General features: G+C 39.7%; 1 protein-coding gene across 1 annotated transcript in view; it reads right to left on the bottom strand.

Annotated features, from left to right (window-relative positions):
• Positions 1 to 896: 896 nt before the first annotated feature.
• The window catches only part of Emcn (endomucin), an 85,082-nt gene continuing 69,979 nt past the window's right edge, over positions 897 to 15,999 (bottom strand). The window contains exons 9-12 of the mRNA XM_005357330.1: positions 12,653 to 12,677; positions 9,752 to 9,813; positions 5,397 to 5,469; positions 897 to 1,433 (exon numbers count right to left, since the gene is read on the bottom strand). Of these exons, the coding sequence (XP_005357387.1) occupies positions 5,435 to 5,469; positions 9,752 to 9,813; positions 12,653 to 12,677 (122 nt within the window). The 3' untranslated portion in view covers positions 897 to 1,433; positions 5,397 to 5,434. The remainder of the gene's footprint in view (positions 1,434 to 5,396; positions 5,470 to 9,751; positions 9,814 to 12,652; positions 12,678 to 15,999) is intronic.

Here is a 15,999-nt window from a genome sequence, read left to right as displayed (position 1 = left end):
GCTCCAATGTGAAGACACATGCAGCGCAGATATTTATCCTCCGCCCTCAATCCCCCCTCATTTTTCTTCCCTTCTCACAGAAAAGTGAAGAGATACCCATGAGACTCGTATTTATGCTTGCTTGATATCTTTGATTAGAGCAGCTCAAATATCAGGATGGTTCTAAAACCCTAAAACTGAAAGATTCCATGTATATTTCAGTAAAAGAAAATCATCACGGTGCTGTAAAATATATCTTTCCATCTTCACCCAACCTTCCCTCAGATCAGTAGGACAAATTTTCATTGAGTTCAGCTAAAGAAATTACAGCTGTTCAAAAGAACTACCAGTTGCAGCTTGTTAGTTCTGTAACTTTGCTCAGACTTCAGTGAACTTTATATTTTGATCTCTTGTGTTTAAAAAAAAAGTGGTGAAGGTTGATCCGCTAGGCTCCAACAATAAAGTCTGCTCTTAATAGGGGCGGTTCTATATTTTTATGGGCTTTTTGGGAAGGTGACGTGTTGAACATAACATCCCAATTAAGTATTGATGGGATGTTGATTTTCTAGACATTGGAGTTTTAGTAATGATTGCTTGCTCAACGTGGGCTATTCTAAAAGTAAATAAATAAAAACACCACAGAGGTAGTATCAGTCAAATGGATCCATCAAAGAAATCTAACCCTGCTACCTTCTTGGTATTCTTGTCACGTGATATGAATTACATATGAGAAAAACCAAAGAAATGACAATGTCTTTTCCTTTACTGTTGGCTGATACTTTGGTCCTCTGATTTTTTTTATAGGTTTTTACAACAGATTTTTACAGATGTTTTTCTCATACTCTAATTCAAATGCATATTCTAGAAATCGATCCAACTAGTCAAAATTATGGTAATACAATGCCAGTGCCACACTGTAGTCATGATGTAATGTTTAATGTGCTGAGTATACCACCACTTATTAAAAGTAACACATGAAAACATGAATAACATACCTGTCTGTACAGAGGAACATGGTATGATTTCTACTTAACATTTGACATCACACTTGCAAAATCTCCCTGCATTAACATAGTGGGAAACAATAAATACTAACACTAACTAATATGAGAACACAAAGAATACAGGCAGGTCTCCATGAATCAAGGCTGTTAAGCCCTGGAAACTCTAAACTCAGCTATGAGTTGTCTCCCGGGAGCCCACCTGCCTGGGCTGAGGGGTCACTGCTCACAGACGTTCCTCCTAGAAACGTCCCTGAAAACTAGAGTCATTTGATTTTCTATGTCTCAGACAGGAGATATCTAGAAGACTTTATGTTTCTGTCGGGTTGTAGTATGTCCATCCTTTGCTGAGACGGGCAGCTGGTGCACACTGGTGAGGAGACTGTGAGTTGGCATTGGCTCCTTGGGACTCTGTCCTCTCCACCCTTGGATCTTAGAAGCTGAAGACTAAACCTGTGGAAAGAACAACAAAAGCTCAGCTCTAAGGAAGTGGTGAACTCGGAGGTGGGGAGGAAGACTGGTCTAGGCAAGAAGGGTTAGTGACTTCCTTAAATTGATGCCATACACTGTGGTCACATGAATATTCAATATGAACATTCTGAGTAGAGAATGGTTAGCTTCCCCACACTGGCCCTCATTCCATAACCTCCATCTCCGCTGTTATTGCTTTGATTCATCCAAGCAATCAGGCCGGAAGTGTGGGTGGCATCAGCAGTACTGTTTCTATTTTTCCCTGTCCACAGCCAATCAATTAGCACATCTTGTTTTACTCTTGAACAGTGCTAGGCACGGAACCCTGAGCCTTGCACAAGCTAGACAAGCACTCCACAGCAAAATCCCCAGGCCCATGGCTTCCAAGTCCTGGGAGTGGTATCCAAAGTCTATGCTAAGCTTTATGATGTAGAAGGAGCTGTAGTTGAGGACATCCTTGATGTCTCTCCAGAACAGCCCAGATGGTTGAGCACATGTGAGAGCAGAAGGGAGAGGAGATGTACTGGGTAGGGAACGAGAAGGTGGATGCAAATGGGGACCAACATATTAAGTGAAATAAGCCAGAATCAGAAAGACAATGCGTACACCTGTTCCTGTTCTGTGGACCTTAGATTTTATATGGATAATATTAAAAGCAAAAATGAGGCTGTCTGGGGGAAGGAAGGAAGAGGAGAGAAGGGGGAAGAGAAAGGGATAGATATAGGGGATGTGTATGGTCAAAGTACATGACCTACTTGAATAAAAAAAATGGCGATGAAATCCATATACCAGTAAAAATTCTGGCCTTAGCAGGAGTTCTGTGTGACAATATATTATGTCCTGTAGTCATGCCACCTTTGCCTCTCCTTGTATGAGAACAGACTCAGTGAACAATAACAGGATACATTTACAGTTGCCAAAAATGCTCATGATGGCACGTCACACAGCTCTGGTTCTTTGATTACAGTGGCATTCAGATGTAAACACAAGACTTTTTTTTTCCTTTGGTTTTTCAAGACAGGATTTCTCTCTGTAACCCTGGTTGCCCTGGAATTCATCCTGTAGACCAGGCTGGGCTTGAACTCACAGAGATCCATCTGTCTCTGCCTCTTAGTGCTGGGGTTAAAAGTGTGAGCCACCACTGCCTGGCTAAACACAAGATTTTTAAGTCAATTACAAAAATTCAAATAGCTGTTTTTGAGTATGGTGCCAACTATTTTGAGAATAAAATCATCTTTGTTCTCACAACTGTTATGAAATTGAACTATAGAGGAAAAGTTGAAGCCAAAATAAGTATTAAGGCTCGATGGGGTGGTTATCTTGGTTATCAGCTCAACGGGATCTGGAATCAAGTAAATAAGAGATAAACCTGGAGGAATACCTATGAGGATTTTTCTCTTCTTTGAAATGGAAAGAGCCACTCCAAATTAGGGTCCCATCTTCCAGTGGCAGGACAAATAAAAGGGAGGCTAAGGGAGACTTGCTTTTTGCCTGTTTGCCTTACTCATGCTGCTGCCGCCACGGATGCATCCCTTCGTTGATTATCAGAGCCCTGCTTCTTCAGGCATCAAATGTGCACTGAAGATCAGTAGCTCTCCAGGAAACCTCCAGGCTAGAGCAGCACTGCAGAGGCCTTCATCCTCAGGCATGGAGCTACTATCAGCTTCTCAGTCTCTCCAACATGAAGGCAGCTCTTGTTGGACTAGCCAGCCCACACTGTGTGTGCTAGCTGAACAAGTCCCCTTTTAGTATATATTTGTTTATAGAGTCTGTTCCTCTAGAGCACCCTGACTAATACATCCCTCAATATGACACTAGATCTGCAGAGTAAGGGAACTATTTTCTAGACCCCTATCAACCCTCCTATTGTTATACATATAGCAGGTGAACGGATGAGCCAGCATCTTTCTGTAATTGTTTTTTATTTCTCATGTAAGATTTTATCCTTCCAGTCAATAATCCTTTACAGAAGTCAAAGATCACAGCTCAAAAGTCTTTTGGACTTCCTGTCTGTCCTGCTAATTCACATTAAATATAATTACCTGAAAAAAGTGGATGGTCACTAGATGAAACAGGAAGCATTAAATGTATCTAGAATGTTCATTTGAGGTGACAGATTTGAATTTGAATGATTGTTTTCTGTTGCATACAGATTCGGAAACTTCTTTGCTCCTTCCTTAATTCTAACGAACTCATTCCAATTCATTCTGAATCTCTGTGTTGCTATCTGATTTTGAGTTGACAACCCAGAAATTACTCACTGGTTATTACATTCTAAGCGCAGTGACAGAAATATGTATGTTGAAGAAAAGGTAACACCAATAGATGGTACAATTGGCAGATGTCAAACTTGTTTCTTCCCACGCCTTTCTGATCTTTAGTCTTCTGAATATGGTTATGCAATCCCAAAATTATGCAGAAGAGAAACAGGAATTGTGTAGCTTTGCAAATCCAAAGACAAGAAATCATAGCTCAGATACATATATTCTTCACATGTATGATAGGTATGTGTTATGTATGGTGTGGCTGTATCTGTCCAGGCATGTAGGCATGCACACGAGCACATGTGGAGGCCAAAGGTTGATGGTGTCTGTCTTGATCATCCTAGTATACTGAGGGAGGGTTTCTCACTTGAACTCAATTTACCTATTTGTCTAGTGCGGCTAGTTAGCTTGCTTGTTTCTGGGGCAGTCTCTTTCCACTGCTAAGAGCTAAGATTATAAGGGGATTGCCACACTCATCACACATTCACATAGGTCCTGGAATCCACAGTGACATCCTGACACTAGTTCAGGAAGCTCTTTACACACCGGGCCATCTCTCCAGACTGCATTTTTTAAGAAATATTTCTTCCATTTCTAAATATTGTCAAATGATTGCATCATTGCCCTCTTCCTTTTTCCTTCCAAATCCTCCATATAAACCCCTCCTTTCTCTATTTCAAACCCATGGCTTCTCTTTTCATTAATTGTTATTAAATGAATATATGTATATATATATATATGTATATATGTATCACTGAAGATGTAAATACAATTGACTCAGTCTACACAGTGTTTGTTATATATATGCCTTCAGGTATGACTGCTTGGTGTTGCATAACCGATGGGTGTGCTCTTCCCTGGAGAAGATTTTCTTTGGCTCTCAGTATTCCTTAGTTGCCTATAGCTCTTTGTTTAGGGTTGCCGCCTACTGCTAAATGGGAGTTGGATAATCCCCCTCCCCCCCCACACCCTGCATCTCTCCCTGCCTTTAGCCTTCCCCAAGTGCCTAAGGATTGCTACAGTTTCCTCTTCTTTCATTTGGGTGATGCTCCCTTGTGAATACAGGCCTCCTGCACCTGGGTTAGGCAAGCTTCCATAGTGCAATGACAGCTTGAAGGACTTTAACTAAGACTGCATTTCTGGTCACTCGGTTTGAATAGTTTGGTGCACATAGCCATGTTTCGTGGATCTAGAGAGGAAGTGCCAGGAAGGTGGTTGGGGTTTTGGTGGAGCTGGACTACCAGCTCTGAGCCAGCCTATGGCAGGAAGGTACATCTTAAACCCCATGTAGCTTCTGTTTGCTGTCACTCCTTGCAATAAACTTCATGCAGTAAGCTACCGGTCTGTATGTATTGTCCCCGTGTCCTGTGAGATGTCACTACCCTATGAACGTTGCCTATCCCAGATGCAGGAGGATTCTACTCACAAGGAAACATGGGAGCTGTGTCATTCTTTAGGCAGTGGGGAGGGCCACTGGAAGAATGTTCTAGAGTCAAGACAGCAGTTGTTTTTCTGATAGCTTTTCTTACAGTCTGTTTTTAGACAAACAGTCAATGACGCTTTCATTGACAGCAACCATTAAATGCTCAGAGTTTAAAAGTCTATAAAATAATCTGAGGTATAGCCGGTTACGGAAGCAAATATTAATGGGTGCTTCTGTGAATGGTGTTAGGGAACTCACATATTTATTGCCCAGGTATAGGGAGGATCCATCAGCTGTCAGTTCTTGGTTTTCCCCTGTGCAGAGCGCTCACCTGAGAACAGAGGAGAGGTTTGATCTATGTGCTCAGAGAAATGAAAGATGAAAATAAAGTTTCCTGGATTTTCATTTTTTTTTCAAGGAAAGTTCAAATTTTTTTTTCTGTAAGATTGTCATTAAAGTCACAGTTTGCCTCTTGGTATTATCTGGAAATTATTTACCAAGATTTATGAGTTTTCTTTGGCCATCTTATATTTTCACCCTCAAGGATCCATGCTAGCTCACTCCCTGGGGGTGAGGGTGTGGACTAGGTGACGTTTCAGGGGAGATGCCAGATGAGTCATTATAGACTCTCCCTTTATGGCTTTTTCCTATGCAAATCCACACTACATACTTAAAGTGCCATTTTATCAGGAAGGTATTCTTGGGTCCTTCTATTTAAATAATTCAGTGGGAGCTTTGGGGAAATGATTTATAAGCCAATGGGAATGCTTTAGTGACAGTAAGGGAAGCACATAGGTGATATCCCTCAATGCCGGTGATAGTCTGCTATTGGATAGAAAGGTTAAAGGATGAACCCGGATGGTGGGAAGATGAGAGTCCCCAAGCACTTTTTACATGGTACTGAATCTGTGATTTGCATTCTGCATCCTTCAGGGATTACCAAGTATCAGCGCCCATGATCATCTATAGAAGCATTGTGGGTAAGATGCTCCAGCTGTTAGGATACATGTCACCATTTTACTCTAGCGTTTATCTGTCCGTGCTTAGCACAGCCGTCTTCCGGTGCCAATGTATGTGTCACCAGTTACTCTCACAGGTGTGGAAGTCATAAATAGTATCAGAGAGCCAGGAGACAGACTCAGGACTCTTTGCAGTTGTGATGTGCACAGAGGTCCTGTGCTGGAGAAACTGCTGAGAACAGGGTGACATTCCTTGCAGCACCAATCATACTACAACTTCTGCTTGCATCTCTTTAGTTTGTCAAAGGCACACCACTTACCCCAGGCCCATGGCTATGAAATAGAAGAATAAGAAGTAAACAAGATACATTTTCATTTAACTTCTTCTATGTGACAGAAATCACATAAAGGACATTATATTGAGAATTCATTACAGTTTCTAATAGTTGACCTTAAGTTCTGTCCAATCAGAAACAGACAATATGAGAAAAACTCGGCGGCATAATGGTTTTGGTAACAGTTATTTTAATAATGATATTCATGTGTTATGATTTGAATCAGAAATGTCCCCCACAGGCTGTATTTGAACACTTGGTCTCCACCTGGTTCAGTGTTTTGGAACTTCAGTGAGGGGGAGCCTTGCTTGGGGGAGTATGTCACTGGGGGTGTGCTTTGAGAGTTTAGAGCCATTCCATGCTCTCCTTTCCCTGTCATTGTTTTCTGGGTGTGCATGAAAACGTGGTCGTCTTCCTGCCCCTGCTCCTATGCTCTGCCTTTCCCACCAGAAGGGCTCTCTGCCCCCGGAACCACAGGATAATGTGGCGACCAAAGTAGAAGAAGAGGATTTGGGGAGAGGAAACTGTTAACTTTGGGAAAATGACAAGACATTTAATCACAGCCCCTGTACTGTACTGTCTGTAAACAAACAAAAAATAATTTTAGCATGCACTGGGGCTTTTCTTGAAAATATGAGGTTCTAATGTTTATTTTTTCCTTTTCCTTTCTTTATTGCTTATTCCTTATTCAAATAAACATTTGTTTATTGTTTTCTCTTATGACATAATTCATTTTGAGATAAAAGTCCTGAGATTCTATAGTGAGACATGACTGTACCCCAAACCATGTATGGCTGCTGAGATTCCAATTTCATTGTGTTCCCATTTATGCATATTAATTAACACTGTGTGATTTAGACTTTGAAGTAAATAATGTCAGCTGTAGCAATCTTCAATTATGATTTATGGGCATGCTGATGTCTTCTTATCAGATGCATTTTTTTCATTTAAGTATTTTAAGGTTATTACTTGTGAAAGATAAACTTGTGAAATTATATTAAACTCTATCATTTCAGGCTCTATTCTAGTTATATTTTAGGAATGGTTTTAGCATTGGTCTTGGGCCAAATGCAAAATAATTTAAAAAATTAAATTTCTTACAAGGGTGGTGAGAAAGATTTTATAAAGAAGATATATTTGAATAAGTTTTGAAGGGCACTGAGAAGACATTTGATTGGAATAATGAAGTCACCAAGTCTTGTTAACAATAGACTTTAATCAAAATTCTGTAGTCTAAGGACCATTTGAAGGTCATTATGATTAGCTTCTTAGTTCTAGGTTATTAAAATTGATTCTGAACCACCAGTTTATCTCATTCAGACATTTTCCAGTGGTAATCAGCTGGATTGGCCTTTGGGGTAAGTTTGAAAGCAGTATGGTTCCCAAATCCAACTGGTAAGGAAGGAAAGTATCAAAGACAAACTCTTAACAGGCCTAAGATAATATTACTTCTTTAAACATGTATCTTAACAAACTCCTGTAGGAAGGAAAGGGAAACTTGTAAGGTTGAGGATCATCTATCTACATTATCAGCTTCACTTGTTGCAAGTACTATTCTGAGAGAGCCAAATCTGCTGTTCAGTTTGCAAACAGAACTCAATAACGTTTCAGGGTTTGTTGTTGTTTGTTTTTTGAGTGGGGGAATTCTCTTGAGAAACCTATGATCCTAACATCAAGTGGTCTTTATTATAGCCAGCTCCTTGCAGCTGTCACTTGGAGATCCCACGCAATACCTCATCCCACATCTCCAGAGTCGAGGAGACTGTAGTGCACTTGTTCAAACTCCTAAAGAAGGGCAGAGAGCACAGAGAATCTTTGTGATGTTTCCTGGCCAGACACAGGCAGATTCTTGAGAATTTCTCATGATCCGTGGTGTTATCGTGTTCAGGCTCTCTCATGTGCTAACTAACACACATTCAGGTCGCTTACTCAATTTCTCACTCCCTTCTTTGGTGCAGTAGAATAAACTTGGCTACATAGTCATTGCTGGTGAGTAGCCAAGAAAATCCTAGACATGGATTTATATTACTCTCTGGATGAGTTTGTTGTTTTGCTTCATTAGATGAGGTTACTCCTGAGAGAGAAAATAGAGTGGACATAAAAGAAACACACCCAAGAATATTAGAGATGCAAGAATAAAAACCAGCATTCCCTTAAAAGAAAAATGGTGGACGGAGAATATTATCAAAGGGAGAGCACTTGCTTAGTATGGCTCTTGGTTCCTTCTCCAGTGAGGAGAGAAAGGAAAAGAAGAGAGAGGATTAAAGTCTATCTGTGCTGTGTTGGGGGCCCTGGCTTTTCTGGTCCTGTGATTTTCTACGATACTTTATTTTGCTTGGTGCATCCTGCCTGATACTCAAACAACATTAAACTTTTGATACCTTGCTTTTTGTTTTGGACACTACTTAGAGCCTGTTGTTTTGTGAATTTTTAAAACTACTATAAATGTTTATTACCTAGCTCTTCACTCTAGTGTTCATTGGACATAACACATGATCCTGGAACCATGTAACCTGATATTTAAATTAGAGCTCTATGGATTACTTTGTAAAACTTAGAAGTTGTTTTTAATTTCTCTGTTTGGTGATATCCAGGCTTTAGCTACCAGTCTATTTGTACCAAGGGAAAATAACTGTTAATTTTTCAAATCAAGCTTGCATATTATTTGTTATTGATCTGAACACAAACACATCTAAAACAAATCACATCTGCACTGTGTGAGAATTTTATATTTCAAATTGAGTCAAATACGGATAGGGAATTAAAAGCACAAATGATGATTATAGCAATAGGAAAATTTATTTTATGCTTCTTGGGAAAGTTAGTTGAGATTGTGTGAAATAATGTAGACCATTGTTTATATTTTAACTAGAAAATCATAACTTCATATGACTACATAGACACATACACACACACACACACACACACACACACACACACACACACACACACACACACTCCTTGTCCAAAATAAAGCAAAACATCAATAGAACTTTTGAAAACCCTGTTAAACTTTCGGGTCTTTGGGCCATTTCTGCAGAACAGTGAAAGTCTAACACTACTCCCCCCTCATTCATTAGAACATGCCTCTACTTCTACCAAAAGCAACCCCAGTAACGCAAGGCCCAAGACTCCAGTTTATGAAAATGACATCTTAGGAATCATATCCTCTCCGTAGCAGGAATTTGCATTTACTGAGAGCTACGGCGGCGGAACTATTTCTCAAGTTCTGCTTGCGGCTGTTTTTCATGGACTAAAGCCCAATGCTGGAGTCAGATTGCCTTCTAACCACCTGTTTTTTCACCAAATGGAAACTTACCAGACTCATGAGAGATTGTTTTAACAGTGAGCAGCTTCACACTCTCTTTATCGGACTGAGGCCTGTTTGATACAGAGACACTTGAGTTAGCACCAAGGTCAAGTGCAGTGTGTCTGCACAAGGAAGCGGATGTGGTCCAGGGTGAAGAAAAGGTACAGGCAAAGACTACTTTTTTATAAGACTCTATGACAAACTCCACGTTCCTTCACTACAAATACAAGCGTACTGTGCAGCCTTTTCCGGTAGATTTTGAGGCGCAATGGCAGATTCCATCACTGTCACAGTGGTGACCATCAGTTATAAGTTTAGATAAACATCACCTGGGTCATGGAGATGAATGCCTAAATGTCCTGTGTCTCCAGCTCTGAGTTATGAGGTAGAAGACACAGAAACATTCATGAACTTTCTGACTGAATAGTGAGGCCCAGGGACATTCATTTTTATTAGATCAGAAGATCATAGTATCTGAACCGACTCTTTTAAAGAGACTTTCCCATATTGTTTCCCAGATTCCAGTTCCAAAACCTAGTTGCTTCCCTTAGATATCCTGAGAGCCTCCATTTGGAAGTAAGAGGATAGGTCTCCAAGAGTCGTTATTCCTATAACAGTAACAATTTAGTGAAATAAAAAATATCACTATGAATGAAGGGTACATATTCAGGTAAATAAAGAGAATGTAATGACTTTCTTGATTTTCAGCACAAACACAGTGCCTCCTAGCTTACTAAAGCCATGCATGAAATAGCTGCCTGTGTTACTACCAACTATTCTGCTTGCTTTGCCAATCAAAGTAGAACAACATTGTGCCCAGGCAAAGCTCGTCAGAAGCAGCTTGAAGAACAGGCACTGCTTTCCTTAGCTGTGGTGAACGTGTTGAACATTTCATCAGGAAAACTATCTTAAAATGCTATGTCATTTGCATATTTTGTTTTGTTATATTCATCTTTCACCAAATCTTTTCTTCATATTTTTCTTCTTTCTTATACTTTGTCTGTATTTAAAAGCAAACTTCTCTTTTATTTGTCTTTAAATAGCTCATGTCAAATCCCATGTATGGTAGCTTCCTTACATTTTTTTTAAAGAAAACATACTATTAAGAGTTGCAAAGGAAAAAGGCCAAGTAACGTAGAAAGGCAGATCTATCAAAATTATATCTAACTTCTCCATGGAGAAGGTCCTGGTCAAGTGTTATGCAGACACTAAGATACCAATGGATGACAGCCCAGACTACTATACTCAGCAAAACTTTCAATCACCATAGATGGACAAAACAAGATATTTCATGATAGAACCATATTTAACCAATGCCTAACCACAAACCCAGCCATACACAAGGTACAGGAAGGAAAACTCCAAACCAAGGAAGTTAGCTACATCCACAAAAACAAGGATAATAGATGATCTTACAGTAGTAAATCCCAAAGAAGGGGAAAACATACAAAAGAACATCACCAACGATGAAAACTGAAGTAACAGGAACTATCACTGGTTAATAATATCCCTTAATTTAAATGGTCTCAACTGACCTATAAAAAGACACAGGCTTACAGATTGGACACAAAAGCAGAATCCATCCTTCTGCTGCATACAAGAATCACACCCCAACCTCAAAGATACATCACCTTAGAGTAAAGGATTGGGAAAAAAATTTCCAATCAAATGGACATAAGAAAAAAAGCTGGTATAGCTATCCTAATATCTAACAAAATAGACTTCAAACTAAAATCAACCAAAGAAACAAAGAAGGACATTCATATTACTTATAGGGAAAATCCAAGAGGAAATATCAATACTGAACATCTATGTCCCAAAGCAAAGGACACGGTCAACAAGACAAAAAGGCCTCCTAGAGAATGAGTAAAGATCTTTACCAAACCCCCCATCAGACAGAGGGCTGATGTCTAAAATATACAAAGAACTAAAGAAATGGTCATCAAAAGAACAAATAAGTCTAATAAAAAAATGTGGTACAGACCTAAACAGAGAACTCTCAACAGGAGAATCTAAAATGGCTGAAAGACACTTAAGGAAATGTTCAGCATCCTTAGTCATCAGAGAAATGCAAATCAAAACAACTCTGAGATTCCATCTTACACTTGTAAGAAAGAATAACCAAGATCAAAAACACTGATGACAACTTATGCTGGAAAGAATGTGGGGTAAAGAGAGCACTCCAGCATTCCTGGTGGGAGTGCAAACTGGTACAGCCACTTGGATATCAGTATGGCGATTTCTCAGAAAATTAGGAAACAACTTACCTTAAGACCCAACAATACCACTTTTCATTATTACCCATATGATGCTCAATAATACTACAAGGACATGTGCTCAACTATATATAGTAATTTGTCGTAACCATAACCTGGAAAGAACCTAAATGCCCCCCTACTGAACAATGGATAAAGAAAATGTGGTATATTTACACAATGGAGTACTGTCCAGCAGAAAAATATGACATTTTGAAATTTGTGGACAAATAGATAGATCTAGAAAACATCATATTGAGTGAGATAACCTAGACCCAGAAAGACAAATATCATATGTACTCACTCATAAGTTGCTTTTAGACATAAAGGAAAGAAAAACTAGCCTACAATTCACAATCTCGGAGAACCAAGACAACAATGAGGACCCTAAGGGAGACATACATGAATGTAATCTACATCAGAAGTAGAAATAGACAAGATCTCCTGAGTAAATAGGGAGCATGGGGACCATGAAAACAGGTAGAAGGGGTGAGGAGAGGAAGGGAGGGGAGCAGAGAAAAATATATAGCTCAATAAAAACAATTTAAAAAGGAAACAATACATAAAATGTGAGTATAAGTTAAAAATTCTTCTTTATGTAAATGACAGGATTGAATGATCTGTGGGGAAAAAACAGCGATGCAGGCCAACTTACTGATCATTCCCGTTTTCTGGAGCTCCTAGAAGAGAAGATGGTTGTTATTAAATGTGACATCAGGGCCTCTTTCTGCCGAAACTCTCTCTAAAACCAGTTTTACGTTTCCTGTCTACTCATAGACATTCACTCAGGCACAGTTAACACTCAACCTGGCATGGAGCTGTCCTTGTTAAATAAACTACAAGGAATTTGGTTCTGGCTTAATTTTTACCTATAACATCACATTACTTTGAGAATGCACCATCTAGGATTGTCTATCATGCGGGCACTAGAAACTTCCATATCTTTGCCATCTCTCAGAAACTTCTCAAAGGATTGGTTGCCCTTGACAGCCAGAGAATAAAGTTTTCTATTTTTCTTTATGCACTGCTCTTTCTTGGGAGACAAATCGCTATAGTTATGGCAGGTGAGAGGGAGATATCCTTTCTCTTGGGTTGTACCACAATGTCACTCCCAAGACTAGCCTTCGAAGTGCCACTGAGGCAGCATGCTTCCCAAGTGTCTGATAGACACTCCTTGGGTTCACTGTGAGATTGTTTCCTATTGAAGGGTCATGGCCTCCCTGAATCAAATGTTAATATGTTCCACTCATTTGTTTTACCCTGATTATATTCCATTCCATTTGGCTCCTGTGGCAATTTCTCTTCATATCTAATCTGGGTCCATCTTTGGGATGGGCCTCTTGAGTATGTCTCGTCTGCCTTAGAGTATTATTATTTTCATGAAGACCTTGGATATCATTAACATTTAGGCTGCTTCTATTTCTGTTGCCCAACCCAAGACAACCAACTCGATCTCTAGTTACCTAAGATTAACCCATTGTACCCCATGCAGCTTGCTGATATCTAACCATGTCTTTCTCTATCAGACATGTCTTTCTCTATCTTTATCTATAAGCGTCCAGCAGTATGTTCTTATTACCATAAGTGCTAAATACAATGTTGCCTGTGATGTTCATAGACCCCCCCCCCCCCATTCAGAGTAAGCTCATCCTATTTGAATGCATGTTTTAGCATTTTTGCTTAGAGTATGATAACAATGGGTTAATTAACGGATAGATGCCTGCCAGGAAACTTTCTGCATATATCCCATGCCTGATCATCTATGAAAGTTCAATCTACGGCAAACATTGCTCAGATGAGTTTCATTTCCAACTTCTGCTTCATGTTGCCTTCCAGAGGGTAGAGTGGGCTTATTTATACTGTGAATGTAATGAAGTCTCCCTCCACGTACTTGGTGATTAACTGCAGGTGTTTAATGGTGCTAATTTAAAGGCAACAATGCTGGAAATTCTGTGTGGAAACAAAGCTAACAGTAAGCAAATAGACCCGGCCGGTTATAACTTCCACACATTATCCCTTTAGAGTTAGTTTTGATAGAAAATGTCACTTTTAGCCTTGCACATTTTCAGAGTTTTCCAGTTAAACAATTCTTTTTCAGGACGCGGTATTTTTATAAGTGGATTTAATATATTAGTCTTTATCCATCTCATAGACTGACCACCCCCAGGCTTCAACTGTGATACTGTGATGGCTGTATTCCCATAGAAATAGGGTTGGTGGCTTAAAAACGGGTGTGTGTGTGGGAGCTGGTTTCTGCAAGTCCTATTTCCTCTTTGGAAACTGGATAAGAAAATGTTTTTCAGACATTATAGTTTCGCTCTCTCACTCCTACAGGAAAGCACATTGTTTTCTTTTCCTTTTCTTTTTTTTTTTTTTTCATTTCCCACCCAGAGAGCAAATGAATGCCTCTGTTTTGGTCTGCTAACTTCTCCTTTGGCTGTCATGATCCGCTCCAAGCATCTGTGAGATGCACAGTCAGTGGCCTAAACCGCATTCATTAGCGCCCTAGGGTAAGAAGGTAACCATGTAGCTTATAAGCCATATAAAAATAAGTACCTTTTTACCTTCTTAAAATCTTAAGAGGCTTAGGTAGAATTGTGTTAGTGAAATAGTTAGAATGAAAATAAAGGGAAGATTTGCTTCACAGGCCATTTTAAAATTTTACCTCAACAAGCGTAGAATAAAAGTCTATTGCTATATATCAGGCAAAATGCAAGAGGAGCTGTATGTGGTCTATGGTAGGACAGTTATTGCTGGGCTCAGAGGGAATACAGGCACAGAGCAAAGTAAAATTACCATGAAGCTGTTAATCTGATTTGTAGAGTAAAAATTAAAGGTATAACCTGTTCTGTTTAACGAAGTGGTATGTTATCAAAAGGTACAGTTGCTGGCTGAATCTTATGGAGTAAGTTGCAAGTGTGTTCTAAAAGCCAAATGGTGGGCCGGCTTGACGTTCCAGGAAAATGACAAGAACGGATAAACATATAAAAACCTGAATTTCATAACCTATCCAGGGCAGGTGCCTGGAATTGGCTAATGGACTGGAGTTCACGCGATAGAGGGAATAACCGAGCTAAGCGAGTGGAGGGAGGTGCCGGCAAAGCATCCACTCCGAAGACAGCACCATCCTGGGCCTAGGAGAGCAACCAAATATAGAAGGAAGGACCATGAGTAGAGGGTTTTGTTTAGAATAATGCATTAACATCGGCTGATTGGATGAGACAACTGTACTGTTCTAAACTAATGTAAGCGGAGACTGCGCATTTGTCTCCTCGCTGCCCAGACCCGAATAATAACACAGAAACTATATTAATTACAACGCTGTTTGGCCTGTTAGCTCAGGCTTCTTATTAACTAACTCTCACATCTTAAGCCAACCCATTTCCATTAATCTGTGTATCACCACAAGGTGGCGGCCTACCGGTAAGTCTGGTGTCTTTCTCCTTCAGCAACTACATGCCCTCTCGTTGACTCCATGTATGACTACTCTCTCTATGTATCTCTGTTCAGATTTCCCACCTGGCTTTGCTCTCTGCGAAACCACTGACCAAACTCCAATCCATCAGCCAGTTCCAGACACCTGCCCTGGATGTGTTATGAAATTCAGGTTTTCAGCCGGGCGGTGGTGGCGCACGCCTTTAATTCCAGCACTCGGGAGGCAGAGGCAGGTGGATCTTTGTGAGTTCGAGACCAGCCTGGTCTACAAGAGCTAGTTCCAGGACAGGCTCCAAAACCACAGAGAAACCCTGTCTTGATAAACCAAAAAAAAAAAAAAAAAAAAAAAAAAAAAAAAAAAAAAAAAAAAAAAAAAAAAAAAAAAAAAAAAAAAAAAAAAAATTAAGGTTTTCATACTGTTATCCATTCTTGTCATTTTCCCGGAACGTGAAGCTTGCCCACTACTTAGCTTTTAGAACACATTTGCAACTTACTCCATAAGATTCAGCCAACAGTTGTACCTTTGGATAATATACCACTTTGTTAAACAGAACAGATTATATCTTT

This window comes from Microtus ochrogaster, chromosome 21 (assembly GCF_000317375.1).
Source record: "Microtus ochrogaster isolate Prairie Vole_2 chromosome 21, MicOch1.0, whole genome shotgun sequence".
Classification (NCBI taxonomy): Eukaryota; Metazoa; Chordata; class Mammalia; order Rodentia; family Cricetidae; genus Microtus; species Microtus ochrogaster.
This window is presented reverse-complemented; position numbering and strand designations above follow the sequence as displayed.